The following is a 17,925-nucleotide window of genomic DNA, read 5'->3' as shown; positions in this document are numbered from 1 at the left end:
ACGTTCATTTCATGTGAGATTTCTCAACCTCCAACAGAGCTTCTCTTCCCAGAGATATTGACAGGCCACTCCGATATATCCGTCTATTCACTTTACTGTTTCATGATCCTTCCCCCTTCCCCCTTCCCCCTTCCCCTCTCTTCCAAGGAAAAACAATCTCCTCTCAAACACAATTCATCATGGATCCGACATCCACCCCGCGGCATCCAGATCGCTTCAAAATGGCGGCAACGGACACAATCCCTTCCTCCTCACCTGCATTTGGGACACCAGCACGACCATTTCGAATGCAAAAGACACATGGTCTGCCAACCAAGACGTCTGTCTTACCCATTCTGCTACCCCCGTCTACGCTTCGACCAGTAGCGTTCCGAACATTTACCCGCAAACATAATCTCACCATCTCATCATCAGCCTTGCAGACCTTGGCAGTGTTTGTGGGAAAGAATTGTGGCTCAGGGTGGCGAGAAGAGGGACTTGCAGAGAGGGTTCTCGATGAGGTGGCCAAAATCTGGAAAAGAGCTGGTGGAAGCGTCATCGTGGAAGAAGGGAAAGGTGCATCCCTGAAAACGATACTGCAGACACTTGAGGGGAGTATGAGTGGTGGGAGAGTGGTGACTGGAAAAGTTCACCCCCAGGACGGATCTTCAAGATCATTGAGTGGTGGCTTGGATGCTGGTCGCACTGAATCCAACATCCAAGGGACCAGACCAGGGGATCCAGATGAGGATGACTCCAAGCTGTCGCTCCACCCACGGCACTGGGTCAAGGCGATTGATGCTTTTGACCTTCCTCGCTTGACATATAACGTCGACAAGAAATATTTTGAGGCGATAAAGTCCAAGCCTACGCTATTCCCATGCCCTTCACATAAGACTGCCCTATTCAGGGATCGCTATAACTTAGTCTACCAGCGCTTGCTCCGGAATGAGACTTTCCAAAGTTCCTTGGGAGTGATACGCGTCCCTTCTCTGCAGCGATCAGCGTCGAACTTGGCCACTCAACAATCATACAAGTTAACACCAATCGCGAACCTCCTAGGCCGAAGTGGCAGCTCTCATCTATTGCTGGGACTTCTGTCTACTTCCCCCACCGGTGATTTGAGTTTGATAGACCTCACAGGAAGTGTAGCCTTGGATCTTAGCCATGCACGCATGATCCCAGAGGATGGTGCCTGGTTTGCACCGGGCATGATTGTCCTTGTGGATGGGATATACGAAGAAGAAGAGATGGTGCAGGGATCCGTACTGGGAGGAAATTCTGGGGTTGGAGGTACTATTGGAGGTCACTTCGTTGGTGTGTCGATCTGTGGTCCTCCCTGCGAACGAAGAGATATCTCACTTTGCACAAATAGCCGCCAAGGCAGTGGTGAGCTGAGCTCCAGTGGTGGATTTGGGTGGGTCGATTTCTTAGGAATTGGGAGCGAGCGCGCACAAGGAGCACGGATGAGAAAGATCCAGGAAAAATGTCTGCGAGGGGAACCAGAGGCAATGGAAGCACCGCCTCGGCTCAAAATGGCGGTAATGAGCGAGATCAATCTTGACAACATGAGAGCTCTGGATGCTCTGCGGAGGGTTTTCAGTACCTACAATGATCTTGCTCTCGCGGATCGTCCGCAGACCTTTGTCTTGATTGGCAATTTTGTGCAGAAAGCGATCATCAACGGAGGTGGCCGAGCTGGAAGTATCGAATACAAAGAGCATTTTGACTCTCTTGCGGTGGTTTTATCCGAGTTTCCTGCACTCTTGCAACATTCGACATTTGTCTTTGTTCCCGGTGACAATGATCCATGGGCATCCGCATTCTCTGCCGGAGCTGCGTCGACCATTCCACGTCAGCCCATCCCCGAGCTGTTTACCTCTCGGATCAAGCGTGCCTTTGCGAATGCGAATTCAGAACTCGATCGCTCTCAAACTTCTGAGCCGATGGGGGAGGCGCTATGGACTTCAAACCCCGCACGCCTCTCCTGGTTTGGGCCAGTGCATGACATTGCTGTCTTTCGTGACGATATCTCGAGCAGATTGAGGCGCACAGCGATCAATATGCAGACAGACAATGACCAGAGTGATGCTACAATGCAGGAGGTGCCGGAAGACGCAATAGATGTCTCTCTAGCGCCAGACATAGCCAACCAAGCCACTGGAGTCAAACCTGACGCTAAAGCGCCCGCCACATCGGCAGCCCGTAAACTTGTGAAGACCATTCTCGATCAAGGGACGGTTTCACCATTCCCACTACCCATTCGACCCGTTCTGTGGGATCATGCTTCTGCTGTGCAGCTATATCCACTGCCCACTGCCCTCATCCTGGCAGACTCGGATGCCGCCCCTTTCTGCATGACCTACGAAGGTTGTCATGTGATGAATCCCGGACGATTCCTACCCGATAGTGCTGTGCCAACAGTGAGATGGATAGAATATGATGTATTACGGAGCCGAGGAAAAGTGAAGGAGGAAAGGTACTGATCTTGATTAATTAATGGGTGCTCCGTTCCAGAAGAAGGAAGGCTCCTATTTGATTTGGTGGACATACATGTTACATACTTTATGTGGCGAAATACTCACTAGGCGATATCTCTAACAAGTGAAGCAATCCTTAGACCACTTTCTAGAAGAGTTTGCATATATGTTTTTATATATGTACGAGTGCATAGGCAAAGCATAGATAGACATGTAACATTGAAGGTCTATGAATACATTTCAGGAGGACATGGGTCCTGCTAGCGGATCAAGGCTCTCAACAGATTAGTCAATCGTAATGACATCGGCATTGCCCCGGATATCTGTTTTTTGAGGTGACGCAATTTCTAGGTTGGCATTAATCACAGCGTGTCCTTGTGAATGTTGCTCAGCTGTGCTAGCCTGCTCGCCTTGCCTTTCGATTGTTTGCATGGGCTCAGGGGGGCATGCGCTCAAAGATGAATGCAACTCGCAAAGGAGATTGCCAATTTTTTCAAGGGAAGAAACAGCGCCATCGCCCATTCCCTGCCAGCCATCGCCTTTCGAGTTGTAGATTTTGTCTTTAACCGTACTTGCGGAATGGCTGTCTTCAGGCGAGTTAGACCGATTAGAATCTTCAAGTAGCCACACCCTACGGCCTTGCCTGGGGCGTGCAGATAACCGAAATCGATAGTTCAGTCGAGGGTAATGGAATTGGAAGACCATCGGACTGCGTGCAATGACATGTACGGTTGAGGATTCCGTCGGAAGGGCTCTAGTGAGTTGATCCAGACACTGTAAGAGTGGAAAAGTGTCGGTCATGAACCCAAGAATTGAGTCCACGCCCGTCTCCGAGAAACGATGGTTTAAAGCCACGGTAAGTGGTTCCTGAATGCGACGATGAGGACTGGGGCTGTCGAAATTGACCTTCAGATGTCGGCGGAATATTGGATCGGTATTGAACACAGCGTGAGGTGCGTCAACGCAATCGGAAAGTGAAGGTGAAGAAACATCAATGTCAAACCGAGCAGCAAACTTCTGGTCGGGTCCGTACAAGAATGCAACCTGGGAGAGAGATAATGACCGGGGTTCCATTCCCTGCTGTATCAAAGACTGGAGGATTGAAAGAACGCAGTCAAACCGTTGCAGGCGTTCAAACAGGCTAACCATGATGGAAGTCCCAGCCGGGACGAGCAAGCGGAGGGCAAATCCGGAACCTTTGTTTTGCATGAGAATTGAGGGATTCGCCTTGGATATCAGTGAAAGAAGGGAGTTGACACGATATCGGAGACCACCATAGGCCACAAGAACAGCTGACTGGTTCTGACGGTCAACTCCATGGAACGAGAGACGTACAGTATCCTGCAAATAGGAACCCTGGTCTATCCCAGCAGGCAATGCTATTCGAAAAGAGGAAGGAAGTGCGGCTGGCTTGTAGCGAAAAATCATGTCCGGTACTTGAAGATCTGAACCCAGCTGCAATCCCTTCAGAGAAGGATAAAAGTGCGAGTCGGGGATTTCTGCCAAGAACCGGGCATTAGCATAGATTGCCAACATGCCTGTCAGAGCATGCAGTAATTCTGCGCATGCCAGGTAGTCGAACTGTCGTTGTGTGGACATTAGAGTGGTACTGACTGGGTGGGCAGGCGACGTGTTATTCGACTCCGCAGAACGAAGTTGAACCAACCACCAGCTATCGCCATCCATACTACTCGTGGCCGCAACAACCCAACGACGGTCCCAAAGGGGGTGGGTGAAAAAGGCAGAACGCATAGTGTTTAAAGGAAACAGGCGACGAATGTCAAGCCCCAAGCCTCTTTGATCAACATTCTCTAAGCCGAGAGCTTTAGTGCCACATTCGATTTCCTCAATCGCAGTGGCACATCGCAGACGGGCAACACGCGTTAGAAGTTCGTCAATTGCCGACTTATTGGAATGTCGCTCGGGCTCAAGGCGATCTAATGCCATTGGCGCACCAGACAGTGTGATCGTCCCCGACAAAGGTTCGACAGAAACCCGAAGAGAACGAGATGATGTTAGTTGTACATCAAGGTGGCATTCGCCAGGTTCTGTAGAGGATAATTGGGCACGTAATGAAAGCACGTGATTGGAGAAAAGTAGGCTTTTATTCAGGGCGGCATACGCGGTGGAGAGCAAATGTGAGGTGTGCAAGGCGATGACGCTTCGCAGAAGGCGCTCCATGGAAAGCTCATTGGAATCGAAATGGACAGCATTGCTGTTTGCCTGCTGACCATCCCGCATCCAACGAAGCCCTATTCGAGGAACTTTGTTGCTCGGACTATCCATCACATTGTTTCGCAGGCCTCTTTGAACACCGATCTCTAGCCAGCTCTTTGGCCCGGCCCTTGCTGGCCAGTACTGAACAACCAGTGTCCGACGAAGAAGCTCAATGCGCAATGCATCTAACCATAGACCCCGAGCAAGGTCTGCAGCCTGTTTAAAAAGCGTGTTGATTTTGTTGGTCAATACCAAACCATGAAGAAAATCAAAGCATCCCATCAAGCCATCAGTATGTAATATTTCGTTGATTTTAGCATCAAGCTGGTCGAAGATTCTCCCTTTCGGAATAGGAGAAGATGGTGAAAAAAGGAAACGGATGTCCACGAAGAAGAATTGGGATGTGTTTGCCTCTTCTGCAACCGAAAGATCAAGTTCAAATTCTCCAGGTACGGTGAATGTTACGCGACCGTCATGGACACGATAGTTCCGCAATGGAGGCGGTACTTGATCATATAATGCCAACCGCACGCTGATGATACGATTGATTTTGTGTAGTTTTTTCAAAGTCGCCCTTGCGGTTAAAGGTTTGGGAGGCTTGTAGCCAAGCTAGAGCAAGCAATGTTAGAAATACTCTATCAGCTCAAAACAATGTCCCTGGACTCACATCTGGAAGAGTCACTACCCGGCCCTTGGAGAGAACCTCTAAAGCAGTTTTGAGATCTGGATTGGCTACCTGCGCTCGAACGAGATCTCGCTTCATCTCACCAACATATTGAACCGCGGAGAGATACGCTTGATGTCGAGCGCGAATGAAGCCTTGAATATCAATGAGCCGACTAACCTCCGTGGCCTGGCGACTCCATTGTGAGAGAACCAGGAGCTTGATGAATTCGGCCCTCTTAGCGTGTGCAAAGTCTAAGATTCGTACTTTCTTGTTCACATTTTCCACAGACTGATTCCCCAGAGGCTTCCCATTCGCAGCTGGAAGAGAGGATGTTTCAGAGGAGACTGATACTGAAGCCAACTCCGTCACCAACTCTGAGAGATCAATCCAACATTGTTGCGCTGCTCGGTTCACAAGTGTACCGAATGGGAAGAAACCTTGAGTGATATGTGGTAGCTCAAATGCCGTTGCGGGGCGATCCATGCTTTGGGCTGCCGTTTTTGAAGTTTGACTCAAAGCCGTGACATCCTTACTCATGCCATTCACATGGACCGGCCCGTTTATGGGAGCAGGGAGCTGATGGGATTTGTCGTGGCTCGGTGCGCCATTTGTCGTGTCATTAAGACCAGACTGTCGCAAAGATCCATCAACACCGGCATTCTCCATAATGACACCGGGCATATCTGAGCGAATCACGTTATCGGAATAGTGTTATTACTCGATGGTGCCTTCCCCTCCTGGGCCCTCTGCACAGTACCAACGAGTGAGCTAGTTCAGCCGGTAGCCTGGGCGCAACCCAGCGAGTACTGAGGTAGGAAGGGAAGCTGAGAGTGAGGACCAGTTGAGAGAAATTTTCTCAGCCCAGTGCCATGCGTATCACTGGCCGTGCAAAACAATGATCTCGATCATAATCAAGGGAGCTGGTACACGACCGAAGCTCTAATTGGAGTTGTAGAATAAGGAATCCAATCCTCGCTAGATGTCAAAGTGAGTTATCGGTTCCAGAAAAATGCTGAGATATTGTTTTTTTTCAATTGCGCCGAGTTCCTGCACGATATGATCGGGGACGATGGGGGGGGGGGGTCGGTGTTTGATCGTTTTGTAGGATTTGCGGCGAACGGAGCGATTTAACACGTTGAATGTTATAGCAGCTATGAGCGCAGAGAGATGGACCTTAAGGGAGAAAACGGAGATCCTAGAACGAGGACAGTTGAAGATAGGCAAAGAGGCTCTGATGCCGAAAGGATGAAAGGCAGAGAAGGAAAGCGCGCGATGCGCATGCACCGCCTTTGGCCCATTTATGCCTTACTGCCTTATTTTCTTTGTAAGTTTCCAGGTATGATTCGGTCAGGGATGGATGTGCACGGGTACTGTATTGTCACTACTATAGTGAGGAGCGTGTGTAATTACTGGTACCGTACGGATTACTCCAAGGGGCCCCATTGCCCCATGTGCCCCGACAAGCATGACCTCACCATCTCTCATCCTGATCTAGGTCATGATTTAGGTCCTTTCACAACAATGACTCGCCATGAAGCTGAGGCGGAGGCAGAGGAGGAGGCCAGCGGTCGGGCTCCTCTATACCCCGGCGATGATCCTCGACCGACGAGTAAAAAAGAGCTGGCAGGTTGGTATTGCTATGGCTGGGCTGCAGAGGTGTTTACCGTGTGTGCTATGGGTATGTAGTCGGACCCCCTTCGATTTCCCCGATGGTGACGCCTTTTGAACATTGCCACTATAGCTTCCTTTCTCCCTATTACCCTCGAGCAGATGGCCCGGGATCGTGGGTTTCTTCTGTCCGACAAGACAACCCCGTGTAGCCCAACGTGGAATCCTTCTCACCAGGTTAACCATCAATCCAATTACGAAGCTCAAAAATCAAGCTCGAGCCAATGCATCATCTTCTTCCTGGGCGCAGAGATTAATACTGCAAGCTTTGCACTATATACATTTTCCCTAAGTGTTTTAGTACAGGCGGTCCTTATCATCTCCATGTCAGGGGCCGCAGATCATGGAAGCTATCGCAAGACACTTCTGGTAATGTTTGCTTTTATTGGAGCTGTTGCAACCATGTTGTTCCTTGCCGTTGTGCCCCAGATTTACCTCCTAGGTGGGTTACTGGCGATTGTGGCCAATACCTGCTTCGGTGCGTCATTTGTTCTATTGAATTCTTTCCTACCGGTTCTAGTCCGCCATCATCCTTTGATCATTGAACAAGGCCCGGAAGCACTACCGGGGGAGGATGCCCAACGAGGGCTGGATGCCTCTACCCCATTACTTCAATCCCTCGAGAATGACGGGGACATGGCCACCGGTATGACATCTATGCAGCTCGATCTCTCTACCAAGATATCGTCTTTTGGAATTGGAATCGGTTATATCGGTGCTGTTGTCTTGCAGGTCATATCAATTGCCATCGTGGTTATAACCCGGCAGACGACTTTTTCACTCCGCCTAGTCCTATTCTGCATTGGGCTGTGGTGGTTCATATTCACCATTCCAGCAACCTTATGGTTGCGCACTCGGCCTGGCCCACCCCTGTTAAGTAACGGGAAGCCTCTTCATACATGGACGGCGTATATGATTTATTCCTGGATGTCTCTTGGGAAGACTATTATGCGGGCGAGGCGGTTGAAGGATCTACTCCTCTTTCTTGCCGCCTGGTTCCTCCTTAGCGACGGCATTGCCACCGTCAGTGGAACAGCGGTGCTGTTTGCCAAAACAGAACTTAATATGAAGCCCGCAGCTCTGGGACTCATTAACGTGATTGTCATGCTAGCCGGCGTGTGTGGCGCCTTTTCCTGGAGCTATGTGTCGAGCCTATTGCGTCTTCGCGCGTCGCACACCATCATAGCCTGTATTATTCTGTTTGAACTGATCCCACTCTATGGAATCCTTGGGTTCGTTCCATCTGTTCAGCGTTTAGGTCTTGGCCTCCGACAACCATGGGAAATGTATCCCCTCGGAGCCGTTTATGGCCTAGTAATGGGTGGGCTCTCCTCCTACTGCCGAAGTTTCTTCGCCGAATTAATCCCACCCGGCCATGAAGCGGCTTTTTATGCTCTTTATGCCATCACCGACAAGGGATCTAGCATATTTGGCCCCACAATTGTCGGGGTCATTACTGATCGGTATGGTGAGATTCGGCCCGCCTTCGTGTTTCTAGTCATTCTGATCTTTCTCCCCTTACCACTCATGCTACTTGTGGATGTTGAACGGGGGAAACGAGATGCTCTCGAACTCGGTGTCGACCTCAATGGTTTGTCAGCGGCGGGATATGGCACGACCTCGACAAGCACGCCAGAGGAATAGAATGTAGTCCGTTCAACGTAGAGTAACTAATATTGGGGTTTCTTTTCTCATCTCATCTCTGATGGATTTCGGATCACGTCTTTGTCAGCAATGCCCTTTTCTCACTCCCTGTCTCTCCATATTACCATATGTCCATGCCTGGATCAAGCCACGTACACATGCACCTCATCTCCAATATACTGTATGGAGGACTTCACAAATTATCCGAAATCCTGGTGTACGTATCACATTCTACTTTTTTCGGGTAATCAAATTATCTTAATTTGCTTTTTTTTGCTTCCCATCTCCTATTCTTCTAAGGTTCTGATTGAACAACATTCTGCCAAGCTAAGAAGACTATGGGGTCAGTTTTGTTGGATCGTGTAACGCACAGAAGTTCAGGCAAGCGTGGCCTGAAGGAATTACATTACTAGCGCCCCCAAAGCACTAGGCCCCATGTCAGGTCCCATGTATAGGAGAGGTATTCATGTACACCCGTGGGGAGCTGAAAGCCCAGGAAAGCTGTAAGCTGTGCAGATCATTTGCATAGGTGGGACCAAACCCTGTGTACAGGTACTAGGTTGATACCTAAGGGCGTGCGTTCCCCTTGCGTGGGGGCCCGCCCTGCATACTGTACCAAAGTAAGAAGCTCCACTCCCGTAGCTAAAAGCCAAGAGAACAAACTGTCCTCAACTTCGGCCCCAATTGTTTAAATATCATAACCTTCCCCGAAACTCTTCATACCCCTAAACTTAGGTTGGTAAGTTTAAGGGACCCCCCCCCCCCCCCTCTCCCCTTCCCAACATCTTCTTTTGGTTTTCCTTAAGAACCCCTCAAGACTAATAGAACTGTCTTTAGCTTGTGTTGCACCAGACCCTTTTAATTGATCCATCATGCGGTCGTTCACCCCTCTCATTCTGAGCCTTCTGGGTGTCACTGCGGCAGCGACCTCTGCTGCCGATACCGATTCGGCAACGTCCAACGTAATCTCCTTGACCACGGATACATTTGATGACTTCGTCAAGGAGCATGAGTTGGTACTGGCAGAGTTCTTTGCTCCGTGGTGTGGCCACTGCAAAGCATTGGCCCCCAAGTATGAAGATGCTGCCACAGAGCTGAAGGATAAGAATATCCCTCTGGTCAAGGTGGATTGCACTGTCGAGGAGGAACTGTGCCGCACCTACGAGGTCGATGGTTACCCAACTCTAAAGGTTTTCCGGGGTCCAGACTCACACACGCCGTACGGTGGTGCCCGTCAAACCGACTCGTACGTTCCTTCAAAACTAACTACATCCCGTTCGCTGCCTGGACACTTACACCTTGTCTCACTAGAATTGTCTCGTACATGACCAAGCAGTCCATGCCCGCCGTTTCCAGTGTCTCGGAGGAGACTCTGGAGGAATTCAAAACCCTTGATAAGATTGTTATTGTCGGCTATGTCGGCTCTGATGACAAGACCTCGAACAAGAGTTTCACCTCCTTCGCCGAGGCTAACCGTGACAACTTCATGTTTGCCGCTTCCAATGACGCCGCCCTTGCCAAAGCTGAGGGTGCCAAACAACCCTCTATTGTACTCTACAAGGATTTCGATGAGAAGAAGGATGTTTACGATGGCAAATTCGATGAGGAGTCCATCATGCAGTGGGTGAAGACTGCGAGCACTCCTCTTGTTGGCGAGCTTGGTCCTGAGACCTACGCCAAGTACATGTCGGTACGTGGAGATTAGGGTATCCTCCTTGTAACCATTAGATTACTGACCATTATTTCTCATATTAGGCCGGTATTCCTTTGGCCTATATTTTCGCGGAAACCAAAGAGGAGCGCGATCAGTTCACTGAGGAATTCCGCCCGATCGCTGCCAAGCACCGCGGAGAGATCAACATTGTTACCCTCGACGCCAAGCTCTTTGGTGCTCACACCAGCAACCTCAACCTGGAGCCTGAGATTTTCCCCGCTTTCGCTATCCAGGATACCACCAAGAACGCCAAGTACCCCTACGATCAGTCCAAGAAGATTGACGCTAAGGAAGTTGGCAAATTCATCAAGGACGTCATTGATGGCAAGGTTGAGCCCAGCATCAAGTCTGAGCCTGTTCCCGAGACCCAGGAGGGTCCAGTCACTGTGGTTGTAGGCCGTAGCTACCAGGAGCTTGTCATTGATAACGACAAGGATGTCTTGCTCGAGTTCTACGCTCCTTGGTGCGGTCACTGCAAGTCGTAAGTCCCTGTCCTATCCCGCCATTTATTTTCAACCTCCCTGTTAACTCTAGCCTAGTCTTGCCCCCAAGTACGATGAGCTTGCCGCTCTATACGCCGATGTTCCCGAGTTCAAGGAGAAGGTCGTCGTCGCTAAGATTGATGCCACCGCCAATGACGTGCCTGACTCCATCACTGGCTTCCCGACCATCAAGCTGTACCCGGCTGGCAAGAAAGACGAGCCGATTGAGTACGAGGGATCTCGCACTGTCGAGGACCTGATTACCTTCATCAAGGAGAATGGCAAGTACCAGATTGATGGAATGGCTGAGGGTGCTAAGCCCGAGCAGGGCGGTGACGTGACTGCCCCTGCCTCGGCCTCTGAAAAGGCCGCTGAGACCCCAGCTCCGTCTGAGGAGAGCCACGACGAGCTGTAAACCTACCCTCCCTCTAGTGACCGGCTTTCTTTTTGCAATGCAGTGTCTTGTATTACCCAATTTGACGTGTCAATTCCGATTTATCTATTCCCAATACTCGTAGGCTTTCTTCCTGTGTTACCTTGTAATTAAGAGCTCCGGAGATTAGTGAGAAAAATGTTTAGATGTTGTGATCACGATCGGTTATGTGTGGTGTTCAATTAACAATTTCCGGTGTAGATTCGATGGGGTCGATCTTGTCAATCTCCCGTGTGATTTAGTCAGCTTTCTCTGACGCGTCTCATGCGCAACGCGTCGAACCACCATAGCTCTTGGAAAATTGTCGATCAGACCCTGCGAGTTCTTACAAGACCCCTTAGGCCGAAAGACAGCTCTCAACTATTTAACTGACGTTTCCCCATTCAGCTCAACTGTTCAAAATGGTCAGTCCAGCCCTCAAACGAAACGCGGATCACCTTTCCACCTCGGCTGCAGACATCAAGAAGCCAAAGGGAGGGAGCATTACATCTTTCTTTGGTGTGCCCAAGCCCAAGGTGCTCAGCACACAAACAACCGGAGTCGCACCAGTTTCCCGGCCAAGCTCTTTCAGCAAAGAGAAATGGGTATCGTCTCTCACTGAGGAGCAGAAAGACCTATTGCAACTGGAGATTGATACATTGGATGACAGCTGGCTTGCCCACCTAAAGGACGATGTCACCACGCCCGAGTTTCTGAACTTGAAGCGATTTCTGAAGAAGGAGCAGGACTCCAAGGCCAAAGTCTTCCCTCCCAATGAAGATGTCTATTCTTGGTAAGGACATTTCAAAAGCCATATATATTGCAAGACAATATACTAACCAAACAACTAGGTCCCGACTTACCCCATTGCACACCGTTAAAGTGGTAATTTTGGGTCAGGATCCATATCACAACGAAAACCAAGCTCATGGGCTGGCATTCTCCGTGCGACCTCCCACTAGGGCTCCACCATCACTGGTCAACATTTATAAAGGGCTCAAGAAGAACTACCCAGACTTTGTTCCACCACCAAACAATGGTGGTCTGCTTACGCCTTGGGCTGAACGGGGTGTACTGATGCTCAACACCTGTCTCACCGTTCGTGCACACCAAGCCCATAGCCACGCTAATAAGGGGTGGGAGACTTTCACCCAAAAGGTCATTGACTTGGTTGCCCGAGTTCGAACTCATGGGGTTGTGTTTTTGGCCTGGGGAAAGCCCGCCGGGTTGCGGGTGGCCAAGGTCGACCGCAAGAAACATTCTGTGCTCCAATCAGTACACCCAAGTCCCTTGAGTGCGCATGGAGGATTTGTAAGTTCCATCGGCCAGCTTCCTATGGTCTAGCTGGTAACATCTACATTTTGACAATTGGAAACTTACTTGAACATTATCAGTTTGACAATGGTCATTTCCGGAAATGTAACGACTGGCTTGCTTTGCGGTATGGTGATGATGAGGTGATTGATTGGAGCCTTGTGCCAACAAAGGTTAAGCCAACTGCCCCTTCGAACAAAGAAAATTCAGCAACTTTGGGCAATGTTGCATCAGTGACCACTAAGGTGTCAAATCCCTCATGTCCTGGTGAGGAGCCAACAGTTGATGCTTGCCCTGCCGACGAATTCGACGATGCAGAGGCTCTTGCAGCCTTGGCAGCAATTGAGGATGAGATTGAATGAAAGAGAGAACATGTTCTGGTCTCTCGGTGGGGATTGAAAGTATCTTGTACTAATCATCTAGCAAGGTGTGAGAATGGGAATGGGTACCAAAAAGTGGAGTAAGGTGAATTTATCATTTTAGGGGTTTTTCAAATGATTCTGTTGAAGATCATATAGTCTGTAATCAAGTTTGCTTGTTATCTTGATATCTGAAAATAAAAAGGTCTGAAGAAATGTATACAAGGCGGTGTGCGGCTCTTATCGATAAGCTTTCTGTCTCTCTTTTCTCCCCGCACGGATGTAACTATCCTTGCTATCCTCTCGATGGAATTTACATGGCAGGCCAATACTCCCCAATGGCGGACTAGAAATCGGGCTGCACGAGCTTGTCCGACCTGCCAGCGACGAAAGGTGCGTGGATAGAACTCGAAAAATTAGACCGAGCACTGAATATCCCACAGAAGCGATGCCGGCACCTCGCTCCTAGTTCAGTGGAGTCTCAGCTCCTACCGACACATACCAAAAAGCTTGACACAAATCGCAATGTTACCAGTCGACCGGATTTTCGAAATCCTCATACTCATGGTCTTGCGACTTGGGAGAGAACGTCGTCAGCAGATCCAGTCTTGCAATCAATCCCCAACACGGAGCGATTCGTAGGAGACTTGAACCCGGAAGCGTTTATACGAGAGAAGCTGGATGAATCCACTAGTAATCGTTTCCGGGACCGGGTTGGGCTCTGGATAAGCTCCCCATCTACACAGAATTGTAGTCAAGATGTGCACGAGGCGCGACACACTGGTAATAAAGACCCCTCTACATTGTCATCACCACCACCAGCTCTGGACCGACTTGCAATAGAGAATTTATTAAACCAGCGACACTCCTCAGCAATACAGGCATGTGGTCACCTTCCTAAAACGACTTGGGAGCCTCTAACGGCTATCTACTTTGCCAAGATCAATCACATAATACCTCTATTAGAGATGGACTCCTTCGTCAACGCCCAAACTCAAAGCTCCGTGTCTGCTTTTCTCGAGCGGGCTATTTGCCTAGTTGCAGCGAAAGACCCCGAAGCAATCCCACATCTACGCCTAGTAGAAGAAGGGCCGGTTTTACCAATCCGTCAATTTTGCTCTAGCATTTACAATGGGCTCAAGGTCGCCATGGATATGGAACTAGAGTCTGATCGCTTGACCCGTATCCGCGTCCTTGCACTGATGTCTTTGCATTTTGATGGCAATGAGGGGGAGAGAGGCCGCATCCTTACATCTTTGCCAGGCCATTCACCAGGCCCAAACGATAGGTTTACACCTTGATCGACCGGATCGGACATCTGGAGATCCCTTAGTCAAATTTTTCTGGGGTCTCTGGACTCTGGACAAAATGCATGCAAGCATCGGCGGTCGCCCTGTTCTTTTGGCTGATCGCGACATTGGAATACCAAGGCCAATCTCCCACACCCGAGGGGCTTTCGGCGTGTGGCTTGCCATATCAGACTTGCTTGCAACGGTCATATCATATTATAGACCCTGTGCTGTAATTACCAGTGGATGGGAGGACGGATTTCCGGCCTTTGAGGACATTGTAGGAGATGACGCACATGGGGATTTGGACTTTTCAACACTTGGTGCGTGGGACGACATTGAAGGTCTTAGTGGAAGCTGAATTAACCAGAAACTAATTGATCGACAGGGATTCTGGAGTTATACTATCACTGTGTTGCTATCTTGTCCTGTCGGTACAAATTGACGGATAGCCTCGACGGCACCAAGGTTTCTTCCATTCGGCAGGGCCTTGCGGCAGTTCGGATTCACTCTATTGTTGCCTCAGAATGTGCAGGCAGGTTACCGCCCCTTCCCATAGTCCCTTACGCGATATCCCTGTCAATGGGTGTCTCCTACCGGCAGCTTCGCTCGAGCAAGCTGATTACCCATTTCAATCGAGCCAAGGCCAGCTTGGAGGCATGCTGCTATTTGCTCGAGGATCTCAGTCCTGGCTGGTCTTCTGCCGAAGCAATGGCACGCCTTGGCCGGAAAGCTTTAAAACATATTGACCGCGAGCACCTGCAATATGCTCAACCGAAGACGGTCTCACTATCCCAGCCTCACGTACATACAGGTCCGCCGGAGCCTATCGATCTCTCCAATAACAATGAAGCCGTGTCAGAGCTGGGCGATCATGGAGATGATTCCGGTATGTCAGTCGTGGATCTTGCTCCTGATATATCTATGGAAAGCCCTCTTCCACCCATGAATGATATTGATGCTTCAATGCATGGGTTTGCCGACATTGATAATTTGTTTGGGGAATTTTTGGACCTGTCTCTCCCAACGAACTTTTGGGATCCCATATTTGTAGAGACTGAACCAAGCGATCAAAGGCCGTGATTCCTAACATAAGCGGTAGCACATGTTGGGTCAAATCCTGATCTGGTCACAAAAAGCCTTCGGCCTATGAAATTAGCCATTGGTATTGTTTGCCTCGCAAATACCCTATTCGAGCGAAGGCAAATTTCTGTGGATTGCTCTTAAAATTCCTCAGACATATCCATCAGATGCGTTAGATCGTGACGGTTGTTCGACGTTTGTTCCACCTAATCGTCAGTCTACAATTGGTCAAGGCCACGAGAAAGCGTTTTACCATGCCCTAGTAATTTCTGCTGGCAGAACAATCAAGAATCATAGATCTTTCCAGGGCATTTCCCTATATCATCCTCGTATATATGCAATCCGTCTCAATATCTGAACCTGAAGTAGTGAACCTGATCAATGGCAAAAGCGGTAAGTAGCTCAAAGGCGGTAATTGAAGCGGTGACCTAAACTGGGTTATTGCCAACCTGGCCCCATTAGCCTGCCACCGCATCATAGGTAACACACAACCATCTCCCCGCTCCCCAGCCTCCTCCACAGCCTCTTTTTCTTCTTTTTTTCGGGCCCTCCTATCCTCCTTTTACATTTACTCCATTACTCCCTGCTCTCTTTGCTGCAGGAACTAAACTCCAGTCTTTCTCCTCGCCCCCCTCCCCATCTCCCTTAACCGCATCCGGCGCTCGGCTTCAAAGAGTTCCACCTCAATGGCTCCTCCTCCACCCGCAACCCTGCCTCTGGCCGAGCGACTGAAGGCCCTTGCTCAGACCCTTCAGTAAGTACTCTTGTGGCTGTATAGAGCTTCCATGATGGTTGATCAGTTACTAATCCGAATTCTCACTGCAGATTCGCCTGGTTCGTCGGGTATGTCGTACCTCGGGAAATCATCCCCGAACGCTTTTCCTAGGAAGAATCGCTAACCACACACAGCCACCTAACGCTTTTGCTTTCCGTCTTCCGCTATTCTCTGTCATTCATCTTTTTCAACTACTATTCTTCTACGGCACGGATCTCTTATCGCCTGGCATTTGTCTCGGCCGCTGTGACCTATGGAATCGTTGTGTACAAAGGCCACTTCGCCCGGGGCGTCCAAGGAAATGTGCCAACAATCGTGACGAAGCTCATTTCTGACGAGAATGTGCAATACCTTGGTGTGTGCTCGGCGATTACATGTAACATGTGACAGGATGCTAATGTGCCGTAGGAATGGCTCTCGTCTGGTTATACTCGCGCCAGCTTATTTTGGCCCTTCTCCCCTTCAGCGTATACTCGGTCTTCCACGTTGCAACCTATAGCCGCATGTACCTCATTCCCACCCTGCAGCCCCCAGTCCATGGCGCGGGTGCAAACTCGCCTGGCTCGCCGAGCTCCAAGCCCGCAGCCAAGCAGAACGCTCTCGCTGAGACCATTGGCCGCTTCATCAAACAATACTATGACGCTAGCATGGGTGTCGTCGCCACCCTTGAGATCCTGCTTCTCTTCCGTCTGATTCTTTCCGCCATCGCCTTCTCCAAGGGTAGCTGGGTCCTGCTGCTTGTTTACCTGTCTTTCTTCCGTGCTCGCTACGCCCAGAGCTCCTTCGTCCAGCAGGCCGTTCGCCAGCTTACCGCTCGTGCTGACGCCTCCATCTCTCACCAGAGCACTCCTCCTCAGGTCCGCCAGGGCTGGGAGGCATTTAAGGGCGTTGTTCGTCAAGCCTACGAGACTACCAATATCAGTCGCTACGTCTCTGGCCCTGCTTCCGCCAACAAAAAGCCGCAGTAAGCAAATGTTACATCGCGCTTCAAGCGCGTCCGCCGGCTCGAAAGCTTCAAAAGAAGCTTTCGTTCACTAGACGAGGTCTTCGGACTGCAAGTCTTGGTGAAGAATTTCGGCGGTGTAAGGAACGAGGTGATATGATTTCCCTATTTTTCGATTTGGTGTTTTCATATTGAAAGTGGTGGAATCGTGAGTAAGGACCAGTTAAGTGTGTTCCTTTGTAGAAAAGAGGCGGACGTGGAGGATTTCTGCCCTGATGATGCTATACGCAACGCAATGTCATGTTTTTTATCATTTTCTGTTTTCATCTTCTAGATGCAATGATATATCCATTGCCTTGGTTTTCGGATAGCCGTGTTTATGAAGTCCAATTCACACCTAGAATCTGAGGGCTGTTCCTCCATCTGACTAGAAAGACTACAGCTACGATTTGGTATCAGATCTTTCGTGGCCCCGTTCGTCAAGGACCGATATAACGGATATATACTACGTCTCCAAAATGCTTGCGACTATAGGACTTTGGTCTCTCTCAGCTGGAGTCGTCTCTGTCAGAATTTGCTACAACTCAATTGTTTAATTCTGGTTTCTTCGAGAAATGCAGTGTGTGATGGCATTGACGCGCCTACCACTAACATGAAGGCGACTTGCCAGGGAGGTTGTATTGCGGACGAGGCCTCATTTCCGCTGCTGTCAAGGATCTGTTCCCGTCGGCTCAAGTCTCAGCCTATATCCAGCCTGATGCGAGCCATAGGCTTTCACTGCATCATAATGCACCGCCGGTAATGAGCAGAATTGCGAACCTCTTCCAAAAGCAAAACTTTGGGATGAAGTCAAAACAACATCTGTAAAGCGTATGGCCATTGACTCATTGGAGACGTCC

General features: G+C 49.7%; 8 protein-coding genes across 8 annotated transcripts; 7 read left to right on the top strand and 1 right to left on the bottom strand.

Annotated features, from left to right (window-relative positions):
* Positions 1 to 179: 179 nt before the first annotated feature.
* N7484_003743 (DNA polymerase epsilon noncatalytic subunit) lies at positions 180 to 2,465 on the top strand (the record flags this gene model as incomplete). The annotated part of the gene is made up of 1 exon (XM_057114163.1): positions 180 to 2,465. One exon carries the CDS (start codon positions 180 to 182, stop codon positions 2,463 to 2,465), a length of 2,286 nt encoding a protein of 761 aa, XP_056974303.1.
* A 279-nt stretch (positions 2,466 to 2,744) lies between these two features.
* On the bottom strand, positions 2,745 to 6,024 carry N7484_003742 (mediator of RNA polymerase II transcription subunit 14; the record flags this gene model as incomplete). The annotated part of the gene is made up of 2 exons (XM_057114162.1): positions 2,745 to 5,285; positions 5,344 to 6,024. 2 exons carry the CDS (start codon positions 6,022 to 6,024, stop codon positions 2,745 to 2,747), a joined length of 3,222 nt encoding a protein of 1,073 aa, XP_056974302.1.
* An 840-nt stretch (positions 6,025 to 6,864) lies between these two features.
* On the top strand, positions 6,865 to 8,655 carry atg22-1 (putative autophagy protein Atg22; the record flags this gene model as incomplete). Its single annotated transcript, XM_057114161.1, has 2 exons — positions 6,865 to 7,021; positions 7,085 to 8,655. 2 exons carry the CDS (start codon positions 6,865 to 6,867, stop codon positions 8,653 to 8,655), a joined length of 1,728 nt encoding a protein of 575 aa, XP_056974301.1.
* An 872-nt stretch (positions 8,656 to 9,527) lies between these two features.
* On the top strand, positions 9,528 to 11,266 carry pdiA (protein disulfide isomerase PDI1; the record flags this gene model as incomplete). Its single annotated transcript, XM_057114160.1, has 4 exons — positions 9,528 to 9,901; positions 9,967 to 10,345; positions 10,411 to 10,850; positions 10,909 to 11,266. 4 exons carry the CDS (start codon positions 9,528 to 9,530, stop codon positions 11,264 to 11,266), a joined length of 1,551 nt encoding a protein of 516 aa, XP_056974300.1.
* A 419-nt stretch (positions 11,267 to 11,685) lies between these two features.
* On the top strand, positions 11,686 to 12,939 carry N7484_003739 (uracil-DNA glycosylase; the record flags this gene model as incomplete). The annotated part of the gene is made up of 3 exons (XM_057114159.1): positions 11,686 to 12,056; positions 12,115 to 12,574; positions 12,658 to 12,939. The coding sequence occupies 3 exons, from the start codon at positions 11,686 to 11,688 to the stop codon at positions 12,937 to 12,939; spliced, it is 1,113 nt and encodes a 370-aa protein (XP_056974299.1).
* A 303-nt stretch (positions 12,940 to 13,242) lies between these two features.
* N7484_003738 (uncharacterized protein) lies at positions 13,243 to 14,237 on the top strand (the record flags this gene model as incomplete). The annotated part of the gene is made up of 2 exons (XM_057114158.1): positions 13,243 to 13,329; positions 13,380 to 14,237. 2 exons carry the CDS (start codon positions 13,243 to 13,245, stop codon positions 14,235 to 14,237), a joined length of 945 nt encoding a protein of 314 aa, XP_056974298.1.
* A 67-nt stretch (positions 14,238 to 14,304) lies between these two features.
* On the top strand, positions 14,305 to 15,308 carry N7484_003737 (fungal specific transcription factor domain-containing protein; the record flags this gene model as incomplete). Its single annotated transcript, XM_057114157.1, has 2 exons — positions 14,305 to 14,548; positions 14,614 to 15,308. 2 exons carry the CDS (start codon positions 14,305 to 14,307, stop codon positions 15,306 to 15,308), a joined length of 939 nt encoding a protein of 312 aa, XP_056974297.1.
* A 686-nt stretch (positions 15,309 to 15,994) lies between these two features.
* N7484_003736 (uncharacterized protein) lies at positions 15,995 to 17,051 on the top strand (the record flags this gene model as incomplete). The annotated part of the gene is made up of 4 exons (XM_057114156.1): positions 15,995 to 16,062; positions 16,134 to 16,151; positions 16,218 to 16,438; positions 16,492 to 17,051. The coding sequence occupies 4 exons, from the start codon at positions 15,995 to 15,997 to the stop codon at positions 17,049 to 17,051; spliced, it is 867 nt and encodes a 288-aa protein (XP_056974296.1).
* Between the last annotated feature and the right edge of the window lie 874 nt (positions 17,052 to 17,925).

The sequence above is a fragment of the Penicillium longicatenatum genome (genome assembly GCF_028827895.1).
Source record: "Penicillium longicatenatum strain IBT 33135 chromosome Unknown contig_2_segment0_segment0, whole genome shotgun sequence".
Lineage (NCBI taxonomy): Eukaryota > Fungi > Ascomycota > Eurotiomycetes > Eurotiales > Aspergillaceae > Penicillium > Penicillium longicatenatum.
The sequence above is the reverse complement of the archived record's forward strand: the minus strand, read 5'-3'. Positions and strand labels throughout refer to the sequence as shown.